The 18,169-nt window shown below is 38.3% G+C and overlaps 2 protein-coding genes across 3 annotated transcripts; one reads left to right on the forward strand and one right to left on the reverse strand.

The window, feature by feature from the left end:
- The first annotated feature begins 437 nt into the window (after window positions 1-437).
- sass6 (SAS-6 centriolar assembly protein) lies at window positions 438-13,528 on the forward strand. 2 transcript variants are annotated; one of them, XM_042480923.2, is made up of 16 exons: window positions 438-689; window positions 2,819-2,879; window positions 3,073-3,152; window positions 3,270-3,374; window positions 3,586-3,754; window positions 4,130-4,207; window positions 4,508-4,627; window positions 4,854-5,045; window positions 6,639-6,833; window positions 7,616-7,705; window positions 8,105-8,284; window positions 9,620-9,701; window positions 11,022-11,125; window positions 11,261-11,343; window positions 11,603-11,694; window positions 12,628-13,528. In XM_042480923.2, exons 1-16 carry the CDS (start codon window positions 628-630, stop codon window positions 12,678-12,680), a joined length of 1,746 nt encoding a protein of 581 aa, XP_042336857.2. In that variant the 5' UTR covers window positions 438-627; the 3' UTR covers window positions 12,681-13,528. The 2 variants fall into 2 exon arrangements, with proteins under 2 accessions (XP_042336857.2, XP_042336865.2); XM_042480931.2 differs by having other exon boundaries at window positions 11,606-11,694.
- A 238-nt stretch (window positions 13,529-13,766) lies between these two features.
- On the reverse strand, window positions 13,767-17,568 carry ahsgb (alpha-2-HS-glycoprotein b). The gene is made up of 7 exons (XM_088077499.1): window positions 17,323-17,568; window positions 16,409-16,519; window positions 16,158-16,242; window positions 15,716-15,885; window positions 15,370-15,486; window positions 14,429-14,509; window positions 13,767-14,227 (listed from the first exon to the last, which is right to left on the reverse strand). Exons 1-7 carry the CDS (start codon window positions 17,518-17,520, stop codon window positions 13,910-13,912), a joined length of 1,080 nt encoding a protein of 359 aa, XP_087933625.1. The 5' UTR covers window positions 17,521-17,568; the 3' UTR covers window positions 13,767-13,909.
- Window positions 17,569-18,169: the final 601 nt, after the last annotated feature.

The raw sequence follows: 18,169 nt of genomic DNA on the forward strand, positions 1-18,169 counted from the left end.
TTGCATTGTGGTATAGGGAGTAAAATGTAGGGTACATCACATGTTCACTCAAATTTGCTGTGCATTGTGGGTATTTTAGAGTGTGCACTATATGATGGATGAAATTAACCACTGAGAATTCGAACACTACCACAAAATGGCAAACACATTACATAGCGCACTTTTCTGTGATAGGGAATGGTTTGGAACACAGTTTCAGACAGAAGCCACGTGCAAGCAGGTGTTTCTGAAATTGGAGTTACGTATTATTCATTGAAGTCAATACTCATCACAGAAGATTGTGAAATAGCAAAATCTGTAACCCAATTAACTTGGTCCATAGCTCTGGGCTCTTCATAGGGATTTAATTCAGTCGATGTAGTTCTGTAAATGACCTGCAGGGGGCAGCAGTGCGTATTTACTGTGTGTGGTCTGCCGCAAATCTACCAGAAGAAGAAGAATTCCTGTTCCGTTTCCTGGGCGATTCGGTTGGCGGCTGTAAAGCGCCAAATCAAAAACACAGAGAGAAAACACGACCAAAATGGACTCCGTGTGATGGAGGACAACGCCTGTCAGGATTAGCCGCTTCTTTAACGTTAACCGGTTCGCTAACGTGTCAGTGAACGACTCCTTAAGTTTATTGAAACCATGGAGGAACTCTTTAGCAAAGTGTTACAGGTGAACGTGAGGTGCAGGGACTGCGAGGAGAGGTGAGGCCGCGCACACTGACATCAGAGGAGTCACTGTAACATGACTGAGCCACGTACTCAGCTGAAGACCCGGGCAAACACATCCCTGTAATGTGTTTTAAGTTTAAAGCGGCTATGTTAGCAAATAATTTTAATAACCAAATAATTTTAATATACAGAATATGAAAGTAGCGTTTAGGTTTAACCTGTCACTTAGTTCAAGTGTACATTCACAACAATTGCCAACGCGTTCAATCAGTTAACAGCTAACTGGTCCTTCAGAATACTCCGAAATAATTACATATTAAATTGGTTGTTTTTATTTATTTTATTTTATTTTTATTTTTACGCACACCCTCAAACAGCATTTGTAAAACATCAAATTAGTTCATGTGGGCACCATGCACTTCAGCTGCTGAGTTACTGTTACCTTCACTGACGGTATGTCAGTGAGGAAAAAAGAATTATTCATTATACAACTGTGCAACGAAAAATATGAAGTATAGCTAGTGCAACCAAAAACAACAACAGTGCACCAAGAAAAAAAAACAACAACCCCGTGTGATGTCTCAGCTCACAGGCCTGTGATACTTGAGTGAATCATGACAAACTGATTGTAAACCTCCAGTAAGCAGCAGTCATGTATGTATTTAGTGCATTTTGCAGCACACAGAGTGCCTTAAAGGAGCGGTGTGTAGGATTTGGTGGCATCTAGCGTCAAGGATTGCAGATTACAACCAGCCAAAGCTTCTTCTGGTTAGAAATCCTTTGGTGTTGATTGGTCAGGAGTTTTTTTGCCAGCAGCCAAATTATCCACAGATGTCAATTCCTCTCCAAAATAAACAGACCAGATGATTTAGATTAGTAAAAACACTGAATAATGTGGGTTCACCTTAAAAATCAGTGATTGTCTGACGCTGCTGGAGCAACTGCTAACTTTGGATGCTTAAGAAAAAAACAACAATTCTTATTTTCATATGACTTAAGCAAATATATCTATTAGGGGTCGACCGGTTAGATCTTCTGTCACTGGTTTTTCAGGGCCGATACAGACTATAAGTAGTATATGAGACTGATAACTGATATTTGAAACCCATATACATTTATAATAAATAAATAAAGATCTTTCTGTCAGTATTTAGAATTTGGAATATAACAAACCCCAACACAAAACTTTGTTTAAATGCCTGAGCAAAAGTTTAATCAAAATGGAATCTTCCAACATCAAATACAGTAAGTTCCCAGCAACTTTTTTTATAAAGTCAGGTGAAATTTTTAATTGCAAAATTGAATAAATAAAAATAGCTCCCTGAGGTTTTACATCCTCCCATGGTGACACTTTTTTTTGCACTTCTTAATTAATAAATTTTATCAGCGATCATTAACATAAAATGCTGATGTAGATAAACGGCAAAATGCCAAATATTGGCCCCAATAATCGACCAGGCCGATAACTTGTCAACCCCTAATACTTATTATATTGTATTTAACTTCTGCGAGTAACCCCCCCTAAATCCTACACACTTTACCTTTAAAAAACAAGAATGTACAATAACAAGTAAGTAAATAAGTACAAGGGGACACAGTCCCAACTGCCTGAGGCCATATGGGTCACAGAGCCAGTCCACATTGGCCCTGTCTGAGCAGTGTGTCACATAAGAGGTGGGAGATGCTGTCCATGATGGTCCTCTGGTTAGACACCATTTTCCTCTAAACCACCTTTTCCAGAGGTACCAGACAGTTGGGAACGTGTGCTTGAGTGTGTAAATAATGTCTCCATAGCTATTGGCATTGCTCGAAAAAAAATACTTGATATCAGTTGTGTTGCTATTACAAACTATGTTTTATCATCTTTTTAAAAAATTAATTAATTTTCTTTTTTTGCAAATATAATATATCATACATGAAGCCAGGCCATTGTTTTCCAGTTAATCAGAATCAGAAATATTTTTTTTTTTTGCAGAGAAGGTTTGCACATACAAGAAATTTGACTCGGTGCAAAAGCATCAGGACATAATGTAAAATAAGAATAAAATTTATTTTTTAAATTTTTTTAAAAAAAAATTAAATATTCTTTTTTAAAAGAATATGAAAACACTTAAAAATATATCTGTAATTAAAGTGTCAGTTTGAATTGCTTAATTTTACAGGAAAACAAATATCCGTGTCACCATTGAGCTTCATTTGACAACAAGTCCGGTACACAAAAGGGTGAGTAAGAGATTTGCATAAACCTTTTAAAAAGTCTGCTCTCTAGATCCTCAGTAGTCTGCTAATTGGAGAAAAAAGCCAGCTCCCAACACGCATGCTCCTTCCACTTCAGTTTTCAATGTGGCCTTATATGCTCTTAAAGATGGGCCAAATCCCTGGTGGCTTAACCCTCTGCTGTTTGTATTTGTATTAGGATCTACTCGTAAGACTAACAGATGATACAGATCCATATTTTCTCTTCAACCTCTCTATATCAGAGGAAGATTTCCAAAGGTAAGCATTGGTGGGCTTTTCTAAATTACAACATTCAGTATTTGAATTTAGGATGTCATGAAGAAGCTTTCTTTTAACTTCCACTGATGTTATCTTCCCTTGTTGTTATGTGTGTAGTTTGAAGGTCCAGCAGGGGCTACTGATCGACTTTGCCTCATTTCCTCAGAAGTTTATTGACCTGCTTAATCTGTGCTGCTCTGAGCAAGAGTCAGACAATCCGAGGTTAGACAAAATGCAAGCCACCACACAACATCACAGTGTTCAGCTAAATAAATTCAGCTTTACATTATGAACTGATATGATGTATTGGTCCTAATTATTACATTTCAATTCATTTTCTTCTACGTAAATACTATTATTAGAGATGTGTACAGTATATAATGTCAAGTAAAACACCTTCACACACTGCATGACTGTTTGTCTTTTTCTACAGGTTTCTCCTGCACTTGTCAAGTCAGTCTCCAGTGCTCGAGGGCCCTGCCAACTTCAGCGTTGTAGAGACAAACGCATTCAAACACCTGAACCACTTGTCTTTACGTCTCGTTCAAGGCTCAGACAAAGAGATTAAAGACTACCTGGCAGTGTGTCTCTCCTCTCTGAAGGTTGGCTTATTCAGCAGAACTCATCATCCTCACAGTACTGTCTGTGTAGAGCTATGAATTGTAAAAGTCAAGTGATCAACACAAAGAGCTTTTATGACTGCTGTTTGTTGAACTGGTTGACAATACAATTCCTGTTTGTCTACTTTTAAAGAGGGTCATATCCCAAAAAAAAGATTACAAGAGTAAATGTCTTCTAATTGGAAAATCAACACATGCAGACCTTCACATGGATGTTTTAGGCTACAGCCGATGAACCTAAAAGTTTCAGTCCATTCATCTTATCAAAGCATCCATTATTTTCCATATAACCTCTAACTACAATTGTTTATTCTCCTTAGGTCGTGCTTATAAAGACATGTCATCTCCATGTTTCAGGCAGAGAAGCAGGCCCTCGAGACGAAGCTTAAGAAGACTGAAGATGATCTGTCCAGGCAGCTGAGTTATGCCCAACAGGTGAGTCTTATTTTAGCTGAGTGAGTGCAACAACCAAGGCAAAGTGGTGGGTGTTATGCACGCATTGATATGGTCAAACAGAGTTTTGTGTAAAACGAACTAGGGCTGTACCTGACTCAGAATTGTGTCAGTCGAATTAGATTTGGCAGTTCAATACAAATATTCGACGGTTTGAATGAGAGGCCAACAGTAAAGTGCTTTGTCTATAGAAAAGCGCTGTACAAATGCAGTCCATTTATCTGAGTTGTTTAAAAAAAAGAAAAGAGTATTGGTCTTAAAATATCTGTATGTCTCCCAAAGACGCTGTCTGAAAAGACCAAAGAGTTGGACAAACTGCGTTCAGAGTGGACGAGTCAGAGCAGCTCGCTGTCCAGCCGTCATTCTCAGGAGCTACAATCAGAGAGAGAGAAGTCTGTAGAGGTAAGACTCAAGATCTGTCCTGGACTATGTTTCCAATGTGCTTGTCATTATAGGATAATCACATTTTTATATTTTTATTAAAAAGACGACCAGGTTGATTTTTATTTTTAGGGAAGCCATCATTTGTTAGAAACATGCCAAACATATGGATCACAAACAAATCGGTGGATTGTGCTGCAGGATTCACGAGAGAGAGATGTTTCTGTGTCTTTCTGGTGTTTTTCAGTTACAGAGCAGGCTACAGCAGCAAACCGAGCAGATCCGCCACGAGCTGGAGAGCGCTCATAAGAAGAGCAGCCAGCAGCTTCAGAGCAGACTGACGGAGCTGGAGGCCTCCTGCAGAGAGCTGACAGAGAGGAAATACAAGAACGAGTCTGCCATTAGGGACCTGAAGATTAAACTCGCGGGTGCAGAGGAGGTAAGTGAACGAGGATAAAGAATGATTGGGCCAAGATTACTGAAGCTTTTAAACTGCGACCACAGATTTTTTTGGGTAGCTGTAGAAATAAGTTGTTAACACAACTTTGACAATAATCACCTTTTAAATTGATCTGGCAAATTTGTTAGCAAACAGTCACTTATTTACACCTCCACCAGTTACAGAGCAATATTCATTTGGAGTTATATTTTTGTCCGCCTGATGAGTGAAAGTCCAATATTCACGTTTTTTTTTACTTCTGTTTCGGTGTCTGCCAAATCCTGAGGAAAATATATCTATGTCTTTAGCTGCTAAATGTTCCACTCTGTTTACCAGCTAGTTGCTAACTGAGTCTGTGTGCTTTTTAGTGGTGAGCAGGTAGTGCACAGTGGCTTTCTATAGCTTTCTCAAAGAAAACTGCTACTTGCTACAGCCAATAAATGACGCTTTGAGATTGGACAGCTTAACAATCAGCTGAAAATCATTATGAAGCTCTGTAGAGGCAGATTCAGCTGATAATTCTTTGTAGGTTCATCACTATGGGCATTCACTTTCACACTGCAACATTTTTTTTCACATTGTAGTTTGAGAACTTAGTAAAGATATGTTTTAACTGCTTTAAAACACTAACAGACATACAGATTTCACTGATTATCTGTTTTAACATTTAAATTACAAGACCAGAGGATGGCAGTGCATCCCACGCCGCTATTACTGAGAATGTCCTCTGTGTGTCAGCACACATGGCCTGACCTCGACTCCCTCACTTTGTTGTTGACATGTGTACACACACACACACACACACACACACACACACACACACACACACACACACGCACGCGCACGCGAGTTCTGTGAAAATGTTTACTTACGCAGAATCCCCATCTCTTATTATCTGTGTGGTTGAAAACACTCTTAGTGGTGTTCAGCACCTTTTTAGTACAGCACACGTTATCATGAAATTACACCAGCAAAGAGACGACTGACTGAATGACACTTAATGAGATGTTTGTTTAATAATGGCACAAACTCCCACTCTCCCACTCTACCTCACTGCATTGCCAAACTAAAACTTCAGCAAATCTGCACTGTTTATGTAGATTGTGTTTTATGTTTATAATATATCTAAATTATTGTTTTGCTATTTAGCATTTTTATCTTACTTTATTTGTGTGTATTGTTGCATAATCTTGATATCGTATTTTCAGTATCTTTAGATTTTTTCTATGCATGTCTTATTCTTACAGAATATGTTTAGGTTTAATTTTTTTCTCGTCAGGAGTGTTATATGTATCACTGTGTTTTTACTGCTCCTTTGCGATGCTTTTTAACTTGCAGCTGTAACAAAATAATTACGCAAATTGGGATCAATAAATTACATCTATCTATTTATTTATCTATCTATGTATCTGAATTGTGTGTTTTACAATGACTACCAACAATTCTGATTTAGTCAAGGAAATTTCAGCACCCCTTTCCTGTGGTGTAAGCTATTCTATTCTTTTGTCCACCTCTAAATAACAACGATTATTCAGAGATTGATAATTGATGACTACATCTGCTATGGATTATTTCCTGCTGCTATGTGTGTAGGAGTGCCAGCGTTCGAAGCAGCAGGTCCTGTCTCTCAGGAGGGAGAACAGCACTCTGGACACAGAGGTCCATGACAAGGAGCGTCTGGTGAGCCAGCTGCAGATGAGAGTGGCCGTTCTGGAACAGGAGAGCAAAGACAAGGATCAGCTCATGCGACGCACTAAAGAGGTGCTGGAGGCCACTCAGCAGCAGAAGGTGAGAGCAGCTTCAAATGTGTGGTTTTTTTTCACCCACTTAAAAAACCATAATGAGGAAAAAAACAACATAACACTTCAGCTTAAGTTCCTCTTATATCAAATATATTTTCCTGATTTAATGTCATTTTATGTTTGGATTGTTGAGGTTTTGTTTCCATGGGCTCAGTTTATTTTCTTTAACTGCGCTGTAGGATTAAAGCTACGACCACAAGTTTCCAATGCGACTTCGTCTGACCTTTGCCCCTTGCTGGGGCCAGAATAAATTGCTTCATTACCATGAACACACACACTGCAGTTTATTTCCACTAAATCCCAAATACACTTTCTAGCTGCCCCACATACTCACTAGAGCATCAAATGTTGATTAATCTGCTGCTGAAAATAGTCCCCAACAAATTCACTATTTTATTTTATTTTATTTTATTTTATTTTATTTTATTTTATTTTATTTTATTTTTTTTTTTTTTATTTTTTATTTTATTTTATTTTATTTTGTTTTGTTTTGTTTTGTTTTGTTTTGTTTTGTTTTGTTTTGTTTTGTTTTGTTTTTATGAAACAAATGTGTTTGTTGAGATCAGTTCAGTAAGAACCATTAGGTTTGGGTAGAGGGCCAAAATCAGAGAAATCAGAGAATATTCCAAAACAAATTATTTTTTGTCTTTTATTGGGTTTTATGAGTAAGAAAAAATATTGCATATCACTAGATCTATCTATCTTTTGGTACACACTCTGTCTAGTATTCTTTCTGTATTTGTACTCTTAATGTTTTTTGTTTTCTAGGAATCCGTAGAAGAAAATGCTGAAAGTAAAGAACTTCAGATTAGAAAACTTGAGGCAACAGTGAAATCGCTGTCTGAGGAGCTGATTAAGGTTTGTGAAGCTGCGTGCAGGCTTCCCTTCTACTGGTACACTTTGACCTTAAACTCAACACATAAAGGAATAACTGAAAAATAAGAGTGATTGATATGATTTCAGTTCTTTTTAGTCAGTCAGTAACTTTTGGCTGTTATCCATCAGTCAATCAGTTACCCAACAGTCTCTCTTGTGTACATGCAAATGTGCTTAGTGGGATCGTTTCAAAGATTTGGTTAGTTCTCTAAGTCTTTGAACTCAGGTGTTGCTTTGAATTATAAAGAGGGGTGTTTTTTAAATTTAGCTTACCCCCAGTGATATAAATGGCCTGGACAAGTAAAGAGTGTATAACTGCACCTTGGTTTTCAGTGTGGTCCACTTCAGTTTCTTACCTCTTTCTATTTCTCTTTAATCCAGGCTAATGGTATCATTAAGAAGCTGCAGGGGGAGGTCCGAGGCCTGGTTGGAAAAATAAAAGTCAAAAACACTGTGACTGTGTCGCAGGAGAAGGTCCTCCAAGACACCACAGAAAAACTGAAGACTGTTGAGAAGGATCTGCAGAGCGCTCAGCAGCAGCTCATCACCAAGGATGAGCAGGTAGGTCTTCAAAGCATGGAAACTTCAGAAACACTGTTTCAGTATTTTTTTTTGCCCTTTTTGCCTTTCTCAACTGTAAAGCAACACAGTCTCTCTTTGAGCTCCTTATATGTACAGATAATGGGGTTTGTACATGTACATGCTAGTTAATAAAGAGAAAATGTCTTTTGTTAATTTGTACTACAAGTGTTGTTTTATTTAGAGAAAATGGCTGGGCGATATGGAGGAATTCAATTATATTATTTAACCAAATACCACAATATCGATATTGCTACTGCGATATTGTAGGGTTGACTATTGGTACTTCGGAAAAACATTTACACATTAAAATTTTTTCGATTTAAAAGAAATCTACAGTAATGTTGATATAATGACTAAGCAGGTAAAGGCAAGTATGTTCCAAAATTACATCACATAACTCCAATGCTGCTTTAAAAGCAGGAAAAGACAACATTCATGGTTTTGCAATATTTAAAATCAAGGACAGAATCTAAATCTAAAATATCACATTATCAATGTAATATTGAGAAACTGCCCAGCTGCCCATTGTAAAGGATTTCCAGACAAAGGTTTTGTATATTAGAAAATGCAATTTTGTAAGTCTAAAAATAAAGGTTTTGTTTACATTTTGCTTTTTTTTTAAGGTTAATATTAACAGTTTTGGCATTTGAGTCAGCCACAACGAGCATAATGTGGAATCTGGTTCCATATCCTCAAGTATGAGTGTGTGCTTTATATTGTTATCATCATTTAAATTAAATAGCTGTCTTTTTTTATTTTCTTAATTTTTTTTCAACCTTGTACAGACTCAAAGTGCAACTGAAACTGCACATTTTATTCTACTACATCATACGTATCTGCTCTGTCACTTTTCCTGTATTCTCCTTTGAGGAAAAAAAATCGTAAACCATGAGGGGGATGAAGGAATTCCATATTTTTTATTTGTATTGATTTTATTTGTATTTGATGCTTACTCCTAGTTTTGCATTATTTGTGTAAATGCTGTTAGTTGCCAGTCTTAGGTTTAAACTATATTTCAGTTTAAACTATAGTTTCAGTTTAAACTATATTTGTATGACGCAGAAACGTCAGCACAGGTCACTCCGACACCAGATACACAGCACAGACTCTGAATGTCAAGTCGTAGCTGCGATGCTGAAGACTTCTTATTTAATTTACAAACATGAACACACATGTTTTTCTGCAGCTGCGCTCGTTGAATAAGACCACCGTTCATTGGGAACAATGCTAACATTAGTTTGCAAGCTCGATAGCTTATAGAGAAAATAAATGATTTAGTATGAACGTAATGACAATATCATTCATATTTTGCAGGTTTCCAAACTGAAGGAGCAGCTGGAGACGACAGTACAGAAGCTAAATGAAAGCAGAGAGGTGTTAAAAACAAATGAGAACGGTGAGGAAGCTTGTCTCTTTATCTTTTTAATGGTAAATGCTCTAACTACAGTTAGAGGTCGTACAGTTTTGTCTCTTCTGTTTTGTGCGCTGCACCTTACAATCTGTCTCAGCATTCAGTGCCAACATTTCTTACTTTTCAATACCTGATGCTAAGGACACATTTTGCTCAGTATAGTGTAATAGGTTTAAACCTCAATGCAATAAGTCTGTGCATTTATTTATTTTTTTAAAATTATGTTTAAATAAGTAACAGCAACATCTTTTACCAGAAACAGAAAAGGATTATCAAACCTTCCAGATAAAGTAGTGCTAATGAAAACATCTGACAAGAAGCCTGTAACCAGCCCATGTGTGGAAAATCTGTTGTATTAAACATGGCAATAAGCCTAAAAAAACAAAGGTGTATTCCTGTTAGTTGGGAGAAACAACAGTTTTAAGTTGAAATGTAACAAAATATTGATACACTTAACTTTCGCAATATTATGTTTTGTAATACTGCATTCATTCTCAAAAACACTAGCGATTCTAAGTTAGTGGTTTACCAGCAAAGTGCTTAATTTTGCTTTGTGTTGAAACCACCACCTGTTTGATCCTTCAGTGGTGTAACGCTAGCATCGAAAAATGTTCTAAAATTAAACATGTTTTTTTAGCTTTGTTTACAGTATCACAATATATTAAATAGAGGTGGGAATCACCAGAGGCCCCATGATACAATATCATCACAATACTTAAATTGTGATACAATAAGATTGCAGTTTTAAATGTTTTGCGATATACTGAGTATTGCGAAAAACACATATTATCTTTTACCTTTTTTTCCAAATTATATCCCCAAAGGAAAACTTTTTCAGGATGTGTTTTATCTAATAAGACAGTTTGCGTCTGTTCATCCTATTTCAATCATTTTTATTGCCGCAAAGTGGACTGAAAAAAAGCAATTGATCTCATTATGCTAGTAGCCTATCAAAAGTATAATTTGTGTTTGCAGTGTTAATGATTTATATAATAACAAAATTGATTTGTAGTGTCCATACATCGGTACAATATTGCCATGCGAAATATTGTGAACCCCCCCCCCCATCATATTGAATTGTGATGAATATTGAATCGGCAGATTCTTGCAATATACAGCCCTGGTTTGAAGATTTTCTCCAACTGAGTAATGATGGAAATATGCAGCACTTGAAAGAGTCCTGACATTATACATCACTCTGATAATAAATTATAGGCTAATAGATTTAGGATCAAAGTACCTTGTCAATGTTGTCAGTTTTTTCCATTTTGTAACCCCACTCTTCATATTTTTCTTTTCCCACAGTTATAAATTGGCTTAACAAGCAGCTAAATGAAAAGCAGCTGACCAGAAAGCCTCCTGAATGTGTGGACACTCCTTCACTTATACCCGCAACAACAGGACTGAGGGTAGGAGAAACCGGCTGGCTGTGCTGCTAAACGTTAATGTTCAAGCCTCATGCCTCACTTGAAAAAACTAATCGTATAAAAATCTATTAACTGTTAACACTGACAGCAGTTACAGATATCAGTGTGTTTTTCCAGGCGCAGTTTTATCCTCAGACAGTCAGACCTGCTGATGTCACTCCTGCTGAGCAGAGATCAGTGCCGACAGCCGTCAGACAGACGTGAGTTTGGATGGTGTACATTTTTTACATTTTTTATTTCCTCATATAAATACTTGTGTATGAACTATATATTATATGTAGTCTAAAGAGGGCTTTGCATCTGACTTTGTTTACCTTTTCGTATGCTGAAATATTTCAAGCTTTAGATGAAAATTAGTTTCAAAGTTTGTCGGTGGGGAAATTTAGTTTTAGATCAATACTTTTAGGATGTTTCTTTTTCACTCTATTTGTCAATCATGTGCTGTCTTCTTGTCCTCAGCAGAGACTCCGCTGGTCTGGATTCAAAGTACTTTGAGAGGAGAGATGACAGCATCCCAATCTATGGTCTGTCGTCTAATCTGCTTCACAAAGGTAAAACCACTCAACATTTAGAGCACTGCATGGACTATAAGCTTCAGTATGTTCAGCATGAACAGTAAATACTGCTTTAATTTGACCGCTTTAGCAGAGAATGTCATGTAGTGCAGGGCCAGTGAAGTGTATGGTGTGTTGGACAGGAAAGGACACTGGGCACAGGAGTGTGAAGGCTGTTATTCCATCTTGCTGTTCTGTATAAAAAATACAATCTTGGAATTTAGACGGTAGAGGTAGCAACACGGCCGAATCAACGTCTGTAAAAGTTAGCCGGCGAGGCGGGACAGTTGTGACATTTTGACAGCATACTAAGTGTGCAGCCCATCATCGGGAGATTTAAGTAGCAGCTAGCAGCAGTTAGCAGCTACCTGAAAAAGAAAAGAACAGCAGCCCATCTCGCTTTTGCTTCTCAAACACTGGCCAGCTATCTTAAATACACACTGGAGTGGCACTATGCCTGCCGTCTTTGGTTCTGTTTAAAAAGCAAAGCAGGTGTAATAAAGAGACCTTGTTGCGGCCCTGTTGCAGGATCTCTTTGTAAAAAGGGCTCAAGTGTTTGTATCTGCTCTGAATGGCAGTGTCATGGCCTCCTCCTGCCCTCCCATCTTTCACAAAGAACTCTGGTCTTTTGTGCATCTTTGTAGTCTCAATAATTGATAACTGGTTGTATACACAATGTGGACAAAAAAGAGAGATGAGGAAGAAGTTAAATAGTGTTGACTTTCACACACCTGGACAGTCACTGCATTGTTCGGGCAATTGTTGCATTGTCTGTTTCTGGGCATCCTGAGGATTTCCAAGCAGCAGATTCATTAACTTAAATATTTGTGGGAATTTAAAAGTCTGAATGGATTTTTTTTTAGATATTTAAAAGAAATTGGGTTTTTAATTTTAATTTTTAAAAGACACATCCGTTTCCTTTTTTTCCAGAGTTCCCTCAGAGAGCTAAGCCCTCTATAGCCTCTGCGTACTTCTCTGCATGAAGCAGAATGGCTTTCGTTTCAACTCCAGGTGAAAGTAAAATCATCTGATTCTCATAATACACTTTTTGTCTTCAGCTTCTGTATAAACTGTTACGGACTTGATGTGTTGAAGACGCTTGTTTTTAAATGTGTGTGCTGATCGTTTACACGTCTTTCTTCTGATCTGTGGTTAAAACGTGTACGTGTGACTCCAGTGATCATGGAGAATGCATTAAGTTTTAAAATTAAACTTTTTTCCTAATATATTAGATTAAAATTGCCATCTTTACATGTTTATATGCTTTTGTTTTTTTTAAGTTATGAAGTGTTGTATTTCATGTAAAGCTTTTCCATGCAGATAAGTGCTCACTGTATTATCACCAAAATTCTCCTACACACTTGGCACACAGTAGAAGTTTCAGTTGCAATCTGCAACATCACCACTAGATGCCTCTAAATCCTACACACTAAACTTTAAATCAAAGATAGCTTTCTTTAAATGAAAATAATCTTGAACTGGAAACTACATAATGCAGGAAACACTGCAGTGTTAGAGTATAATAGACACACATGGGTCAATGGAATAACAAATACAATTAGTTTAGCATGTTCATGCTCCACAGTCATGGCTGCTTATTCAATTTATGGAATTTGAAGATATTTATTATTAATTTCAATGCTAATTTGATCAGTTTATGGAATTTTTTTGTAAGGAATTTGAAAGTTGAATTGGGGGGGTCAAGACCTTGAAAGTTTTTGAAAATAAACATGGATCATTGAAAGTGCTTGAATATGTATCTTTTGTGCAAGAATGGAGACTGGAGTTTTGATGTTGTCTGTCATCTTTGTAACATGGCACAACTGAAAATAATTCACACATTCAAACCTCTCTGGGTCCTTGAATTTTAGACAATCTGGCCTAAAATGTCCTTGAATTTGATGTTTAGGGGGTGGGAACCCTGATTACAATTTAAGGTGGAAAAACATTAATTATGCCAATGGTACACTCCATACTGGATGGAAAAAGATGCTTTGAGAATATTAAGAAAGCCTTATGTATGATAAAAGTCACATGATAGGTCAATGAAAGAAGTGTGCGTCACAAAGTTTGACACCTCGATGGTTTATTTTACGTGTTCTGTATTATGCTGTAAGTACTTAAGCATTTCTCACATACATCAGAGACTGATCTAGAAGTTTTCTGGTTAGGATCAGTCACTCGTGATTCATTAAGCGTGTGTTTCTCAGGCTTAGCTTCTTGGGGTTTGTTGTTGGTCAGGAAGAGGCCAGGGGCAAATGTGGTGGAGAGATTGGTCGGATCCATGGCAGGGATGGTTGGGACTTAGGGGGTGGTAGGAATCCAATGCGGGCCTATTAAAGCCCAAGCTTCTCCTGGACCTGCTAGGTACCAATCCAGGAGGGACAGGAATGCCACCATGGGGATAAGGATCACTAGGGGGATCGGGAAGAGCAGGGAGATCTGGGAGACTGGGAAACCCTGGAGGCCCTGCAGCCTGACTGGTCATGCATACACGCTCCTGCTCACCAGGGCCAAGAGCAGTAGTGTCCTGTTCAGAAGAGAGCCAGCAGAGTTAGCTGAAGTGTATTTCTGCAGTGCGCATCTGCATAGAACTGCAAACCGTTAAATTATGTGTACAAAATTAATGAATAATGTAAACAAGACATTTCAGAGTTTTGGAAATAAAACTACATCTATTCTATTATGAAGTATGTTAGGGTGAAGGTTGATGTTTACAATGTGGACTTACCTTTGGGGGATAGAATTCACACTCTCTCAAACTGACTTGGAACTTCTTACTGGAGTAAGATGAACGGCACAGAACGTGATTCTTAAAAGAGAGGGGAGAGAGACAATTAGAGCAAGAAAGAAACTAAGACTGAAAAATCCAGCATGGCACTCAGTCAAGTTGTTGCTATCCTTTAACACAGTGGACAGCCTAGCTTCTATTAACTGGTACATTGTTTGTGTATCTGAAATCTGACATGCTCCTCTGTGTCATAAAGCTCCATTAAAACAAAGACCGAACAAACTTTAAAGAACCAAAAGGTCAGAGATCAATTTTGCATTTGAACTGAAAGTTCATACATATTATAGACTCTTTTAAATTCAGGACTAACATGTCGATGTGTGGCTCTGAATGTTTTTAGTTATATATATATATATATATATATATATATATATGTATGAGCAGCATGTTCTAATTCCCAGGTCGCCAAATGCCAATGCTTTTTCACACCCCTCAGTGTGTGATATGGACAGCATAGGCACCCATTAGTGTCTGTGTGGGATGCACTAACTCTAACGTGAACCCATCTGTGCCAATACTTGACACTGAGAGCAACTGAGCAAAAAAGTCTGCGTAGGGCAGGAGGGAGGGGGAGGTGGATGGATCCAACAGTACAAGGTGATGTTATGTGATTTAGTGTCCTTGCGCACTGAAATACATCACATAATGTTACACAATGAACCTCTTAATTTGAACCAAAACGTGATCTTTTTTCTAAACCTGACCAAGTGCTTTTGTTGCCCAAACCTGTGATCATTTCAGGACATTAACCATGTTACACGTGTTTCAACTATGATGCTAAAGGTTGCCCTGTGCAACAGTTTCAGGCTGTGAGGAATGTGACAAAGCTTCCGTATTTGACAACTTGGGAGTGAGAACTGGTTGGTACATGTTGTACTTACAGCTCTGTCAGGGCAGAGGGGATTGCATGCGGCAGTAAGGATTCTGGAGTTCTTCGGGCAATGACTCTCCACTAAAACAAATTCAGCATAGAAGTACATCCCCGCCATCATGACGTACTGAGGGAGGAGGAGAGAAGGAATGTGCAGGGTATTAAGGGATGGCATACCCATGTGCTACTGCAGGATGCTACTTTCAACAGCTTTGTGAAATTACTAAGCCAAAAAAAAAAAAAAAAGATAATAAAGACAAAAATTGATATGGCTATGTTTTAGCTGCTAAAATAGTCTTCCCCTTTCTAAGGCCCTAGTGGTGCATGCATTCATCATGGAGAGAGGTTCTCTATACCCCAGAACGTAGCCGCCCCACTTCCTGCAGGATGTATTCTCTCTGTAGGGTGGCGTTCTTGTTGAATTCTTTTACGGCTTGATTAACAGACATGAGACCCTCAGGGCTGGTGAGTGGGATCAGCGTGGGACAGTCAGGGCAAGTCATCACCATCTCTTCAGGAGATAATGCTACACACACAGAGAGTTGTCATTGGAGAGTTGCTTTGTGACGATTACAGTGAATTGTTCTCCAAATCAGGAGAGTTTAGCATTTTAGCACTTAGTTTAGCATTCTCAGGAGACAGTCATTACTCGCCGTACACCAGAGCTTTTCAAACTACGACGAGATATGTGCTGCAAATATTAAAACATCGAACAAAAAATGTAATATATAATTGGCGCCAAATTTCTATCCTACCTAATTTAAGCAACAGGTTTGGATACATGACAGAGAAGCCCACCTTGTTCCGTGGTGCAGTTATACTTTGTGACTGCGGCGTCACCGTTCCTTACAGTCATCATTACGGTGCAGTCAGCCGACACCGCCTACAGAGAAACGGAGACAAAGAACTTTGATTTTGATGCCATTGTTTTTGTAATTTAGGTGTGAGTTATCTATAGTGCAGTGTGTCAACCATCTGGCTGTAGATAAATGTACCGCAGTCTTGATCTAGAAGGAACTGGATTGAGCAAACATTTGTTTGGTGCTTACTATTGAATCAGTTCCACGGTACTCGCAGTCCTCAAAGTGTTTGGGGTTGACAGTGTGGCAGACCGTCTCGCCAAGGTTCAACTTCAACTCCATGTTACAGCCTCCGTCAACCTTTAAGCAACACAGAGAAAGAGTTTAGACAATTAATTAATTAACTAAAGGACATTTTCAATTTTAAAGCTACCCTCAACAGAATATTGTTTTTGCAAAACAGGCATGTGTGTGTGTGTATCAAGTAGCAAGTGCCCCCCCCCCCCCTCCCAAGATTGCTGTATTGCAGCAAGAGTGATTGTGATTGTGTTTTCCTGAGGTAACGACATGATTGATTTGAGATCTCAAGATAACAAAATAAATGTGATAGGCCTGAGATTTCCTTCACACGTGACCTGTCATGCCATGCTGACTGCTGGATGCCCTGGACACTAATGTAGATCATTCATAATACTTTTTAAGGAATGAATAAATGAATGTTACAACATGAATGTCAATATTACAGCAGCTGTCTAGCGAGCTAATTTGATGGCTCGTGGCCTCACAATGTGCATCAGTCTGCTACTGTCAGTCAATTTGTCAAAACTGGACACAAATAGCCACCACCCATGTGAATGAATTCTTTCTGTGGATAGCCTTCTATTATGGTATTGGTACAGCATCTCAAATCTCAAATTAATTATGTTGTTATAGTGGGACAACACAGTTTTGTGATCTCGATATCTTGAGAAGCTTTCGTACTGTATAATATTTATACTTAAAATAATTTACATATATATAGTAAATCACACACACAAATATTTTCCCCTGAGCTGCAGTTTTAGGAAACACAAATGAAATAATAAACTCAACTTTACTTTACTTTACACATTTATGTAGTAGAGCAAATGTGAGCAGTTACTGGTCATTTCTGGTTTCCATACCTTTTCCACCTTGTGGTCTTGCACCTCCAAGAGTCGGAACTTGTAGCCGTGATCATGGTGCTCATCGATGAAATGCATGGCCTTACGTGCCGCTGCAGCACCACCATCCAGGTTGCATGTTACTGCCTCCAAAGCTGGAGCAGCGCCAAGAAGCTGCACAGCTGAGGCCAGCAGCACCAAGGTGGATAATCTCTTCATGGTGCAGAAGAGAGAGATACAGCAGACTGCTGTGCAGCCAGGGATGTTATATAGACACAGACTGGTTAACAGAATAGAGAGAGAGGGAGAGATAAAGGATGAATGTGATGCATTGTAGGTGCGGTGTAACATGAGGACAGATTAGCAGAGCTGCCAAAATCAAAGAACAAACAGAGACTTTAACCAGAGAAGTGCATCTTATTTTGAAATGTCCACAGAAACACAGTTTTTATGCTGTCACCCGTTTTCCAGCACTAAACAAATATTTCTATTGAAGCAATTGTAACTGGAAGAATAGTCAGCTGCATCACAGCTTCATATTTCATGTTGAACTACAAACAACCATCATGACAATAGAGTCATCTTGGCTAAGACATTATGGGACAAGACTGTAAAATCTGAAAAATCCACAAAAAACATTTTTTCTTGAATTTGTTGCCTTGAATTGTAGCATGCTATGTTTTCATGCTGGAGGGAGACTTTTGCCAATATTCAGACCTCAGATCCATGAGGGTAGAAATAGATTCTGTCCTGTTTGTGATAGGGAGGATCAGCACTTTAATTTGTTCATGTTGAGTGCACATGTCTTTGTGGACTAGATGAGAGTTTTTGACCGTGTGAGACCTGGTGACTGATTCTGTTAGTGACT

The sequence above is a fragment of the Plectropomus leopardus genome, chromosome 5, assembly GCF_026936395.1.
Source record: "Plectropomus leopardus strain MGB_pleo_1.0 chromosome 5, ASM2693639v1, whole genome shotgun sequence".
Classification (NCBI taxonomy): domain Eukaryota; kingdom Metazoa; phylum Chordata; class Actinopteri; order Perciformes; family Serranidae; genus Plectropomus; species Plectropomus leopardus.